The following is a 14,601-nucleotide window of genomic DNA, read 5'->3' on the forward strand; positions in this document are numbered from 1 at the left end:
ATTTCTCCTAAAAACAATTGAAGACATCTGAGGACAAAGCTGATATCTCAATGAAACACTTAACAGAATTGGCCCTTAGTATCCTCAGTGTAGAATATGCTCTGTCTGAGCCATAGCCTTGTGGGCAGCACATTGACGTGAAGACACAACTGCAGATCAGACAGCATGAGTTTAAGTCCCAGCTAAAGGTACTTTTTGTTCCCTTTTCATGTTCAAATGTTCCCTATCCCTTGTCTTACTGTCTTAATGTTGTAACAAAAAAAAGAGCAACCTCTGAGCAATAATACATTTTTTAAATTTTTTTAAAGTGTCTTGTAAGAGATTACAGCAAGACATTAAAGAGATCTCCCATGTTTCTTACAGTCCATTCTCATTTTGGACTCATTTTTCTCAGAATTTTCTCATGTCTCAATTGTGTCTACTTTTATTTAAGGAGAAACATTTGAGACACAGTTCACACTAAAATGAGTATTATATCAGAATCACAACTAAGTCTCCTAAGCTTATGAAGACCAAACTCTGAGCAATACATTTTTCCTCTGGGATTTATGACTGCTGGTTTGAGCTGGTTTAAGCTGGTCATGTACTGGTCCTAAGCTGGTCCTAAGCAACTAGCTCCTGCTCAGGATGAGCACATAACTATCTTAAACCAGCTCATGACCAGCTAAGAACCAGCTTAAACTAGCTCAAACCAGAAGTCATGCTTCAAATTAGCATATGATGTTTTTTTTTTTTCAACAGGGATCTCTAAAAGAACAATAGTGATTGCTGAAGAAATGTATTTTTTTATTTTATTTTTTAACCAAAACTTTCACTTAACCTTGAGAAAACAACATTTGGATGCATTGCCATTTTATACCTACGCCACTGAATGACAATGATTTGAATGAAAAACAAAGGAGTATGCCACAGAAGACACCCATGCCAAACTAAAAGATTATTAGAAGATAATCTTTACAAACTAAAACATAATCAATACGAATAAAAAATGTATGCAGTAGGAATCCTATTTATTCAAAATTCTTACCCCTATAAGGTGTGGGTTGGGGTTGAAGCCGCACTGGTTGCACACTGTAGTGTGGCACTGTGTACACTTGTTGAAGTTTGGTGTCCCATCAACATTTGTCAACTCTGTAGTATTACAAACTGGACAGAGCTTGCTGCTAGGCATTGGTGCAATCTGGGGAACTGAGTATGGTGAAGTTGGTGCACTGGCTCTATCAGGAGACACTGACGGTGAGCGTCCTGTTCGACCACTGCTGCTGCTGAAGTCCACCTGGAGGTTGCGTCTGGAGGCATGTTGTCCAGGGCTTTGGGTGGGTCCCATGGCCCCTGATGAAGCTTGAATTTGAGACTGATGTGTAGAAGTCGTCTGGGAATGTCTAGGTCCATCATGAACTGGCTTTTTGTAAGGGTTTCCACTTGCTTGAATGCCACCCATCCCAAAGTCACCACCTGACCCTCGATCACTACCAGTTCCATAGCCGAGTTTTGGGCTTGTTGGTGGTCCTCCCCCTCCAGCCAGCCTGAATAAAACACAAAGATCAGGAGAGAATGAGAACATCTAATTATTCTTTTGCACAACCTTTACCTTTGTAACCAGCCTGCTCTTAATATGTCAGTCATTTAAGTAGCATTTCAAGTGTGGAGCATGGCATTAAAAAGGCACGTTCACTTATCAATATACATTACACTTAAAGGGATAGTTCACCCAAAAATTTGATGTTTATCTGCTTAACCCCAGGGCATCCAAGATGTAGGTGACTTTGTTTCTTCTGTAGAACACAAACAAAGATTTTTAACTTAAACCGTTGCAGTCAGTCAGTCATATAATGGCAGTGGATTGGTACCAAACCTTTGAAAGTAAAAAAAAAACGTGCACAGACAAATCCAAATTACACCCTGTGGCTCGTGACGATACATTGATGTCCTAAGACACGAAACAGTCGTTTTTTGCAAGAAACTGAACAGTATTGTACGGTGCCCGCCAGGGGACACCTTCGGTTCACTTATGTTTGTCGTGGCCACGACATATTAACTCGTGGGAACGTCATATTATGTCGTGGCCACAAGATGCGATGATGAGGAAACGAGATCTATTTCTGGTGGCCACGACTTCTTATGTTGAGGAAACAACATGCATTTCTCGAGGCCACGAGTTTAATACATAAACAAACCTGCATGACCATAGTAACCCAGGATTATTAGAGATAGGTTTATTAATATTTTATTTTTAATTAAGAAATTATTATATTAATTGTTACAGAAATTGTTACAATATTAAATTATTATATTAACAATGGGCGAGGCTGTATATGCGAATGCTGATGCTGTCTGTGCGCGATGTAGACATTTTATGCATCCCAGTCTTATCCATTATCTCCTCTTTCCGTAATATTTGTAGGCTATTATTAGTTTATATTCGTTATTTTCCCCTTCATTTCGATCTCTTAACTTAATGTTCTGAATGTAGGTTCTATGCCTGGGATTTTTCACTGGAATGCAGTTCAAAGGCTGAATTGAACATATATTGTATTTTATTTAGTCTAATTAATAGACAAATATAGTGTTTCAGTGAGAGTGAATTATTCACGTAGTTTCATTTGGAAATCATTTATCGTCACACCGTAAAATAGGCCTACATGACATTCCTTCTATTAACTGATCGTCTTTTTTCCTTATTTGTATTATTATTATTATCGTCATCATTATTATAATTATTATAAATATTAACAGTATTATATAGTCTAGTCTATTAGATGAAACAAAATAAAAATATGTTCAATCCAACCTTTAAACTACATTCCAGTCAAAATCAGTCATAGCATGTCAAGCATTTACAGTATCATTTCCATATAGCCTACGTTAAGTAAAGAGATGAAAATGAAGGGGGAAAACGAATATAAACGTATATAATATATATATAAATAATAATTATAATAATGATGATGATAATAATAATACAAATACGGAAAAAAGACGATCAGTTAATAGAAGGAATGTCATGTAGGCCTATTTTATGGTGTGACGATAAATGATTTCCAAATGAAACTACGTGAATAATTCACTCTTCACTGAAATACTATATTTGTCTATTAATTAGACTAAATAAAATACAGTATATGTTAAATTCAGCCTTTGAACTGTAAAAATCCCAGTCATAGAACCTACATTCAGAACGTTAAGGAGATCGAAATGAAGGGGAAAATAACGAATATAAACGAATAATAAAAATATTACGGAAAGAGGAGGATCAGTTAATGGACAAAGACTCTGAGATGCATAAAATGTTTCCTGTAGGACTATTTTATTTGATGTACTTTATGTAATATTTATTCATGATAAACTTTTTAATATAGGTCTATATAGTCTACATCGCACACAGACAGCACTGGCATATACAGCTTCGCCCATTGTTAATATAATTTAATATTGTATTAATTTCTGTAACAATTAATATAATAATTTCTTAATTAAAAATAAAATATGAATAAACCTATCTCTGATAATCCTGGGTTACTATGGTCACGCAGGTTTGTTTATGTATTAAACTCGTGGCCTCGAGAAATGCATGTTGTTTCCTCAACATAAGAAGTCGTGGCCACGAGAAATGGATCTCGTTCCCTCATCATCGCATCTTGTGGCCACGACATAAGGATGTCGTTACCTCGACAAGATGATCTCATGGCCACGACATAATATCACGTTCCCACGACATAATATTACGTTCCCACGAGTTAATATCTCGTGGCCACGACAAACATAAGTGAACCGAAGGTGTCCCCTGGCGGGCACCGTAATATTGATATTATTTTTTACAGCTGATATACAGCAGTCTAACTCTCCTGAGCGCATACTCAGCATCCGGCACATTACATGTTACATGCTCTGGAGTAGTATACGCTAGAGCTGTAATCGGGCCTTAAAAGTTAGGCCCGACAAGGCCCGAGCCCGACCGAAATCAGCCCGAGCCCGAGCCGAGCCCGAGACTGACAGCTTTTTAAAAGCCCGAACCCGTTTACAGCCCGACATCATTGAAATGTGCGCACGCACACAGCACTTTTGCCTTTTGTCAAGAATGAGTCATTTATACATTTTTAAAGATAAATTATTAATGACTAGGCTATAGGCCACTAGGAAGTTATAACAAAGAAATTAAATAAGTCCTCTAACATTGTACCATCTCAGTAACGACATCTCGCGCTCAAATAGGCTTAGGCATAACCTACAATATAGCCCAAATAGACCTGCTACGGGCCTATAAAAAAAGAGTCTTTCTTAACAAATTAAGTCAAGATAAATTCTAAGTATTTGGGAATAACGACATAAAACAAAAAGTTATATAACATTGAGATTAGACAAACGAAAGAGGTACTTGTCTAAAACAAACGAATGCGGCCGCCTCTCTCCACAATCAAATATAGGAATATAAGGCCAACGCGCCAATAAAAATGAGTGTTTCTTAACAAAATAAATTAATATACATTCTAAATTAAGATATTAGGTGTCAATAACGAAATTAAGACAAAGGCTCCGCCGTATTTGCTTCGCCACTTCTCTCCACGGTCTCAATGCAACGGTGAACATCAGTTGAAATAATAAAATAATGCCAACATTAGCCTATATAGCCTACTCTGTTTACTTTTTGCATGTAAGACTCAATTGATATTTAGTTATACATTAAAAAACCTTTACTCACTAATATTAGGATATGTTTGTGTGGAGGAAAATTATTGAATCCACTGTATATGGCTTCAGCGCGGTCCTCCGCTCACTGATGGTGCGTCCAGCAGCACTAAACACCCTTTCACTGCTGCTGCTACTGGCCGGGATGCTTAGTACTGATCTGGCTAATTTTGCAAGTTTTGGGTAGGATGGTTTGTTGATGTTCCGCCAGCTAAGAACATCCGTTTCATTTTCCATGACAGCCGTTTCAATGTAGTGAGTGACGAAACGCATCACCTGACCACTCATTTACCGCGCAAGCCCGAGCCCGTGCAGAATGCTAAAAATTAAGACCGAACCCGACCGAACCCGTCGGGTCCCGTCGGGTTCGGGCAAAGATTTACAGCTCTAGTATACGCAAACGCCGGAATCGATCTGTCATTTTTCCCCTTCCGGCGTTTGCGTATACTACGACAGAGTGGTCAGGACAGTTGGACATTGCTGTGTATCAGCGGTAAATAATGATATAAATACTGTTCAGTTTCTCGCAAAAAACTATCGTTTCGTGTCTTAGGACATCAATGTATTGTCACAAGCCGCAGGGTGTAATTTGGATTTGTCTGTGCACGTTTTTTTTTTTTACTTTCAAAGGTTTGGTGCCCATTCACTGCCATTATATGACTGACAGACTGCAATGGTTTGAGTTAAAAATATTTGTTTCTGTACTGAAGTAACAAAGTCACCTACATCTTGGATGCCCTGGGGGTACGCAGAGAAAAAAACATCAAATTTACATTTTTGGGTGAACTATCCCTTTAATCATTTAACAGACACCTACAAAGCATACAAATAAGGGACACCACAAGCAATTTGTCGTAGAGGTACCAACAATATTCACAGTACCAAAATACCAAGTTTCAGGAAAAAGGCAGTATTTTAAATGCCAGAGCAAAACCTGACCTGAAGACTTTAATAATTTTTGGGCAGAATACTTGATCATTTCATATGCTATTAAAACCTGAGATGCCAAGAGAAATTAAACCAAAAGACTTTTAAAGAAAAAGACAAATACAAAGAAATTGTAATATATACACAAGTTTTTACAAATTATTACATTATAACCCCATTGCTAACAAAACACACGCACACACAATTTGTAAAATTGGAAACACATTTCACGAGAATACACAAAGAGAAAACACATTTATCCTCACACCTATCTCCCAACCAGCCCAGGTAATTTTGATAACATTTCATTACAACTCTCAGAGGGATTGCATGGTAATGTACATGACAATGTTAATGTGTTTGGTCTTTGCAGAATAGATCTGCTATGCTGCTGCTGCCAATACATTCACAACATGCTGCTGTGAGCATGTAAGACATGCTGCTGCTGCATATATAACATATATAAAATACATGCCGCTTAGGAATTAGGGGTCCTCATCTGATATTGCTGAAACATATATGCAGTGTTGAAAAATGTAGCCAATCACAGACTGAAGTGAGTGACAGCTTTTAGCGATTATGAGAGGGCATGTAAGAAATGCCCTCATATAAACTTTGCGTGTATTCTAGGCAGTATATTACTGTCTGTCTCAGAACAGAGATATTCACCTCAGTAAAGAAAGTATTGTGTTTCAAATCATAATTTTATTTGTCTTAATGTTACAAATGACTTTTTTTGTGTGCTTTTTCTAGGCGTACCGGCGAGAACTTCCGCACACTCATATAAAATGCACTTACTGTAAATTAGGCTATAAATGCACTTGTATAAATGCACAAATGTGATAACTGGAGATCACTTAATAATAGATTCCATTTTCGATTAGTTTCTTGGCAAACCCTGTATGCGTTCAGAACACTTGGAATATGGAATGAGTTGTATGGGATAATTTAATGTTTGTAAAAAGATCGAATAAGTTTACAATTTATTAAATTGCAAGCATTTTTTTCGTCTTTTGTGATCCACAAAAAATAAACAAACAAATAAAAAAGGGTAGCCTAATGTGGCAGCATCAGGTTGACTAATTACTGGTTGTGAATGGATAAATAAACTGTGAAAGTGAGCAAACAAAATAAGGGTTAGATGTAAAAGAGAACACTGTGTTGGGGCCCCATACCTGGAGTTTGCTTAGGGCCCCTAAATCAGTAAGTCTGCCCCTGATGAAATGACCCCCATATAGCATACATGAATCACCTTGTAAGAGATCTGTACTGGTGGAGCTGGGAAAGATGGGGGGTTTCTGAAGCACGATGCAACTGCTATAGCAAGCACTCGTCGTATATTTGAATGTTGAGCAGTGAGCTCATTGGCTACTAATAATACGGGAGAGAACCAATCAGCTGTGCCATGTGATAATGATGTCATTATGTCAGATTGGGTTAGATTGAGCCATCTAGAACTTTGTATTTTTGTCATAACAATAAACAATCTTAACAATAATGGCCTATGACAATGTGACCTTAGGCTACCACACCAACTGGCTTAACTCTAATTAGTTTTTTTTTTTTTTTCACGTGCTTGCAGAGAAAGGCTTACTAAAACAAAGTTACTGGGCTGTCCCACTTTTTCTGGGTTGGTAGATGCACCGGGGACCTGATTATAGCACTTAAACACGGAAAAATTCAGATTTTTATGATATGGCCCTGCTTTCAGAAGATTTGGCAGCAGCTAAGGTTGCTATCATGAAGGAATGGGGAATAGCATAAAGGCATATAGGCATCAAGTAACATGTACAGTTGCAGCCAATATGTTGGCCTGTGCCAATAAGCTCAATGTAAACACCCCATCTGTATTGCATGTGCTCAATTTGATGGTCAAAAAGGCACTAGACCAGACTTCTGGACTTACAGACCTGAGAACAAAGACCAAGAAGCTTGTAAATTCAGTATTGTCAGGTTCTTGTACTACATACTTTATTGTGTCATTGTTACTGGGTTAGTATGGCATCCCTCAGAAATCCTTTTGTGTTATGTGTAAAGGAAAGACTTGCGCTAATGCAAACACTTCAAAGGAACCCACAGCTGAAACTGCTTCAAGAAGTGGAAACCCGCTGAAACAACACCTTTCAGACGTTTTAGCAATTTTATGAGCTGAGGGAGTTGATGTGCAGTTGTGAACTTCAAACCGATTCTTCTCCACTTACATCCAGTGGCGGTTCTAGACCACAGTAACTGTGATTGTGGGTGATTGAAGGATGTGAAGGATACACCTGATGCATCCATCAAAACAAAGACTCTCTACTAAGAATCCTTGAAATACGTCAACAGAGCTTGATGACGTGGAAGCCTAGTTATGCAACCTTACTTGGTTGCGTCCTTCTGTTTGAGAAACACCCAGTTAATGTATCAAGCCTTTGTGAACTATGTAGCTCAATTTGTTTCCCTGCACTCGCCCTGAAACCTGGCTGGAAAGCTTTAAAGCTTTATGAATCTTCATCTCCCCACCACTTGGGTTAGGCAAGGAGACAGATGTGGATCCAAGAAACTAATCCAACATGAAAGAATCCAGGAGAAAACACAACAGGGAACTTCCGGTTTAGTGTGATGGCGTAAAGACGCGTTGAGTCTTGCTCCGGCAATTTTAATTGTATAATTGTCTTAATAGCCCACCACTTATTTCTGTTTTGCTGTTAATTGGAAAATATTGCAATCATACACATATCGACATCGAATGATGGCAACTAAATCAGCAAAACAAAGCAAAAGGGATCAGAAAGTTGAGGCGTGTGGAGATGACGGTAAAGACGTTAGCATGGCAGCGATCGCAAACCTCCTGGAGGAACACCGGGCTGCTCTCTCGGCAGATTTTAAAACCACTGTTTCGACTCTCGAGGTAAAGCTGGACCAAATTCAAGCTATCGTGACGGAACACACCTCGAAAATTGCCTCGCTGGAGACCCACACAAATTAGCAGGAGGAGCGCACACATGCCTTAGAAACTACATGTGCTATGTTAACAGAGAGCAACGCTAAACTGCTTTCCAAGGTTGTGGATCTCGAGTCCCGTAGTCGGCGCAATAACATAAGAATTGTTGGGCTACCTGAATCTATTGAAGGACCCCGGCCCTCTATCTTCTTCTCCGACCTACTTGTGGAAGTGTTTGGGGACGAAGTCCTGGAATCTCCGCCGGAATGTGACAGAGCGCATCGGTCGCTGTCTGACAAACCGAAGCCGGGACAGAGGCCCAGGCCTGTTATCATCCGGCTTCATAAGTTTCAGCAGAAAGAAAAGACTATTCGCGAGGCTAGAGCGAAGAGGGGAAAGCTTTACTATCGCGGAACTCCTATTGCTATCTATGAAGATTACGCACCAGAGGTGATGGAACAACGTTCCAAGTACAAAGAAGTGCTATCTGATCTTTACAAACTGGGTCTAAAACCACCACTGTTGTTCCCGGCCAGGCTAACTATTGTAACGAAGGAGGGAAATCGGAGAGGACTTGCATCGGTCGCTGAAGCCAAGGAATACAAGGAATTGCATCTTTACGTTCCGCTGAGGACTAAACCCGAAGTGTCCACTGCAGTAATTCGTGGCTGGTTCGGTTAGTGACTGAAGATGTGGCGTTTGTAAAATGTTCTGAATCCTACAGACTTACAGTAATAGGCTAAAAGGCTGTCGCTTGGTTGTTGCATTTTAATATGCCTGTGTTTAGACTGTTCTAGATTTATGGACATCTCTTATTAGACATTATGGACGGGCTGTACACGCTTGTGTTTACTTCATTAGTTTTTGTCATGCCATCCATAATTTCTTTAGATCAAACTGGCTTTACATCGGGAAGGCATTCTTTTTTTAATACTAGAAGATTACTTAACATTCTTTTCTCTCCTTCATCCACCACCCCTGAAGTTATAGTTTCATTGGATGCAGAGAAAGCGTTCGACAGGGTGGAGTGGGAATACCTGTTCTTTGCATTAGGTAAATTCGGATTTGACCCTAAATTCATCTCTTGGATTCGACTACTTTATGCTTTCCCATCCGCCTCAGTACATACCAATGGTGTTCGTTCGCTACCGTTTTTACTCCAACAGGGCACACGCCAAGGGTGTCCACTTTCACCCATGCTATTTAATATAGCTATTGAACCTTTGGCCATCTGGCTTCGCAGTCATGAGGCATTTAAAGGCATTGTCCGCCATGGACAGGTCCATAAACTCTCTCTTTACGCGGATGACCCTTTTCTGACCCTTTAGTTTCTCTCCCCCCTATACTATGCATTTTGGAACAGTTTGGCTGCCTTTCAGGGTATAAGTTAAATTTTCAAAAAAGTGAGTTATTTTTTGTAAACCAATTGGCTAAATCTCTTCCTACCTCTTCATTCCCCTTTAAGTTAGCCTTGGATGGGTTTAAATATCTGGGCATATTTATAACCAATTAATTTAAAGACTTGTTTTTTAAGAATTTTACACCACTCTTGGACAAATGTAAATCAGATTTTGCTCGATGGAGCTCCCTCTCCTTATCTTTATTAGGTTGCGTGAATCTTATTAAAATGATTATTTTGCCAAAGTTTTTGTATCTTTTTCAGCATGTCCCTGTCTGTCTTAATAAATCCTTTTTTACTAATTTAGACCAGCAATTGAACGGGTTCCTTTGGAGTAACAAGCCAGCTCGTATTAGAAAATCAGTTCTCCAGCTTCCCAAATCTGAAGGAGGTTTAGCACTTCCAAACTTTCGATATTACTTCTGGGCCTGTAATATTATTAAATTACTTTATTGCGTCGGCCACAGGTGTTTTGCCACCAACCTGGTTACACATAGAGGTATCTTATTCTCATTCCTTACCTTCTAATATTTGTTCTCAGCTTCCTCTCGAGGTACACAAAATTTCACGCAATTCAATAGTTATTAACACTATTAAGATTTGGCTTCAATTCAGGAAACAATTTGGCCTGCACAAAGCCTCAATTTACATGCCAATTTTAAATAATCATTTATTTCCACCATCCCTTTCAGACCGTGTCTTCGATATTTGGGCAAGTAAGGGTCTTTGTACTTTGAACAACCTGTATGAAAAAGATATCTTCTCCTCTTTCTCTTCCTTATCAATTAAATTCAATCTTCCCAATAGCCATCTTTTTCGTTTTTTTCAAGTGAGGCACTTTATTCAAAAATTATTTCCCCATTTTTCCAATCGACCCCCTGAATCAGAACTCGATTCAGTTCTCACCTTTGACCCTGGTCAAGGACGACTGATATCCATCATCTATTGTAAAATAACCTCCCTAACCTCATCTCCAATTAATTTTCTTAAACAAACCTGGGAGCTGGATTTGGGCTTTGACATATCTGAAGATCAGTGGAAAGACATCCTTGGTTTAGTTCATTCTTCGTCTATCTGGGCAAGACATGTTTTAATACAATGTAAAGTGCTTCACAGAGCTCATTTCACGAATGCTAAATTGGCTAAAATATTTCCAAACAGAAGTGATGAGTGCAATAGATGTAAACAATCTCCAGCTGATCACCTTCATATGTTCTGGTCTTGCCCGAGGCTAACGGACTACTGGTCAGACATTTTAAGAACACTTTCGCAGGCCTTCAACACCACCATTGCCCCTAATGTTTTGACTGTTCTGTTTGGACTTCCCCCAGCTTCAGTTACATCATCCACAATGCGCTGTGTCATAGCCTTTACCAATTTGTTAGCTAGGCGTGCAATCCTCCTTAAATGGAAACATGCCTTTCCCCCATCACATGACTATTGGATACGAGAAGTATTGCAATGTATCCAACTTGAAAAAATTAGATACTCTTACAAGGGATCATTGGGATCCTTTTACAAAATATGGAGCCCTATACTGGGTACTATTGGGCAAGTAAATTTATCATCTGGACCTTCTCTTTAGAGACTTAGTAGGGGATCATTTGACTAGACCTTAATTTTATTGTAATTTATTTATTTATTTGTTTATTTTGTGTGTGGCCTTGGGAAGGGTTACAGGTGGGGGGCTTGTTGTTTATTTTATTTTGTTTTGTTTCTTGTTTCTTCACTTATCAGACACCCTGTTTCATTTTGTAACCGAGGTGATACAGAGTGTATGTCTGCAAAATTTAATAAAAAAATAATAATAATAAAAAAAAACCACAACAGGTTTACATATTTGTAAAGACAATGACCAACAAATAAAGTGTAAAACACAGGGGTGTTTATATACCCTAAACTAAACTAGTCACAGGTGATCTCGACCAGTAACTATAGAAACAAACCAGAGAATATAGTGCTGCATTTACACCATGTTGTAACTCAGAAATGACAACATGTGTGTTAGGGGTGTGTGCAGGACGAGACGATAGACGAGATTAACAATTAACAATATATTTAATAGAATTCTCCAAGATGAACAAGGCTGGAACAGGCAGGAACACAGAGGGCTTTCACACACATCAAAATAACGTTAAAGACCGACAGGGAACTGAACTCACAGACAGACTTTTAAAGACATACTAATCATAAGACACAGGTGATACAGATGACGATCTAATCAAACACAAGTGACGGTGATACACAAACGAGGGCTAAACCAAATGATCACAAAATGACAGGGGGAAGACAAATGGGAAAAATCAATGACAAAACAGACAGAACTTTGACATTACGCCCCCCTCCGAATAGGTGCGTCCTCGCACCGTAGAAAAAAAGAGAGGGGCGGCAAACCAGAAACATAGAGTCCATGAGGGAGGGGGCTTCGGCGGAGGACGCAACCGAAGGAGGGGGACCAAAACATAAGTCCAGAGGGCAAAAAAGACAGTCCAAGGGGGCGACGACGGTGGGAGGAGCCAGGGAGGAAACAGGAGGGACCTGAAGCAGGAGAGCAGGACCCAGATTGCAGCCAGGATGACAGCCCACGGTGGAGCCGACGGAGGGAGGAGCCATGGTGGTGGGATGACCGCCGACTCCAGGGGTCCGACCGGCAGAGGCAGAGCAGCTGGTGAAGGAACCCAAGGCGGAGATGGAGAGCCGACGGACCAGGGCAACACCGCGGATCCGGAGGGCCAAGGTGGAACTTTAGGCTCTGGCGACCAAGGCGGAGGCGGAGGCGGAGTTCCGGAGTTCCGGAGGTCCGCGGCGGAGCCGTAGCGACAGAGGACATAGGCGACGCTGACGGGAAGGAGGAGCCTGACAGAGCCGGAGGGACAGAGGGACGAGGTGAAGCCAGAGGAGTGGAGTCCCGAGGCGGCGGATGGTCGACGACTGACCAAGGCGGAGCCAGAAGGACGATGGAGCCCGGTGGAGCTGGTGGGTCGACGGGCGACGGTGGAGCTGTGGGCGTAGAGAGCCGTGGTGGAACCGCAGGGTCGGAGGGCCGAGGTGGAGCTCTGGGCTCGGAGGCTGGAGGCGGAGCTGAGGGAACCTCCAGCCGTGCCACCGATGTGAGCTGGCATCCCTGCGGCGAGCCCACTGCATGGATGGTGGGCTGAGGGTGAGCAAGGGGACTGACTGATGACCTGGGAAACTTCGGACGGCTGGGTGGAACCAGCGGGGACTCAGGACGGCTGGGCGGAACCAGCGGGGACTCAGGACGGCTGGGCGGAACCAGCGGAGACTCAGGACGGCTGGGCGGAACCAGTGGGGACTCAGGACGGCTGGGCGGAACCAGCGGGGACTCAGGACGGCTGGGCGGAACCAGCGGGGACTCAGGACGGCTGGGCGGAACCAGCGGGGACTCAGGACGGCTGGGCGGAACCAGCGGGGACTCAGGACGGCTGGGCGGAACCAGCGGGAACTCAGGACGGCTGGGCGGAACCAGCGGGGACTCAGGACGGCTGAGCGGAACCAGCGGGGACTCAGGACGGCTGGGCGGAGCCAGCGGGGACCAGGCAGATTCAGACAGAAGAGGGCGGGTGGGTGGGAAGTTTATGTCAGCCAGTGGCTCCGTGAAAAAGTCTAGTAAATCACATGATTAGTGCACCAAAACTTCGGAGAAGAAGTCGATTAAGTCCTCAGAGTTTTTCATCTCACCCCCAGCGGTGTTGCAGTGGGCAGGGCTCTCCATTTCCCTCACTTGCTCCACGTCGCAATCCACCGTCGCAGATGTAGAATCCGGCTCACGCACCTGATCAGCCGGAGAGGACTCCGGTTCTGTCGCTCGCGGCTCTAATCCCTCATCCGCGGTGCGCTCGGGTTCTCGCTCTGCATGTTGGGGCGATGATTGGCTGCTCTCTGGGTCATGAGCGGGGCTGACATGTCAGCACCCACTCGATGTATCCGGTGAGGCTCTCTCGAGGACCCTCCCCGGACAGCTGCCTCTTGATGGTGTCATTAAGTCCGTTGCGGAAGAACGTGCATAGGCAGCTGTCCGGGTAGTGCGTTAACGGGGCGAGGAACACAAAGTCTCTGGTGTGGTCCTCGAGAGAGCGGTTCCCCTGCTTCAGGAGGATGATGAGGACGGCAGGGTCATCCATGAGGGAAAAATAAATAAATAAATAAATAAATAAAACACTGATACAAAAAATGGAAAAGAAACGCAGGGAAAGGTGCCGGATAAACTGTTGTCGGTCGGTCGGTCTTTCTGTTAGGAGTGTGTGCAGGACGAGACGAGACGATGGACGAGATTAACAATTAACAATATATTTAATGGAATTCTCCAAGATGAACAAGGCTGGAACAGGCAGGAACACAGAGGGCTTTCACACACATCAAAATAACGTTAAAGACCAACAGGGAACTGAACTCACAGACAGACTTTTAAAGACATACTAATCATAAAACACAGGTGATACAGATGACGATCTAATCAAACACAGGTGACGGTGATACACAAACGAGGGCTAAACCAAATGATCACAAAATGACAGGGGGAAGACAAATGGGAAAAACCAATGACAAAACAGACAGAACTGTGACAATGTGTCATTCTACTTTATCTGAATAATGTGTTTCTACGGCAACACTATCAACGTCAAACCCCTCACATGCTCTTGAACTC

At 41.9% G+C, this 14,601-nt stretch overlaps 1 protein-coding gene across 1 annotated transcript in view; it reads right to left on the reverse strand.

Annotated features, from left to right (window-relative positions):
* bsna (bassoon presynaptic cytomatrix protein a) overlaps nucleotides 1-14,601 on the reverse strand; it is a 91,843-nt gene that overhangs the window by 44,251 nt on the left and 32,991 nt on the right. Inside the window, exon 2 of the mRNA XM_073818898.1 lies at nucleotides 1,028-1,526. Coding sequence (XP_073674999.1) covers nucleotides 1,028-1,526 — 499 coding nt within the window. The remainder of the gene's footprint in view (nucleotides 1-1,027; nucleotides 1,527-14,601) is intronic.

Source organism: Garra rufa, chromosome 15, assembly GCF_049309525.1.
Source record: "Garra rufa chromosome 15, GarRuf1.0, whole genome shotgun sequence".
Taxonomy (NCBI): Eukaryota; Metazoa; Chordata; class Actinopteri; order Cypriniformes; family Cyprinidae; genus Garra; species Garra rufa.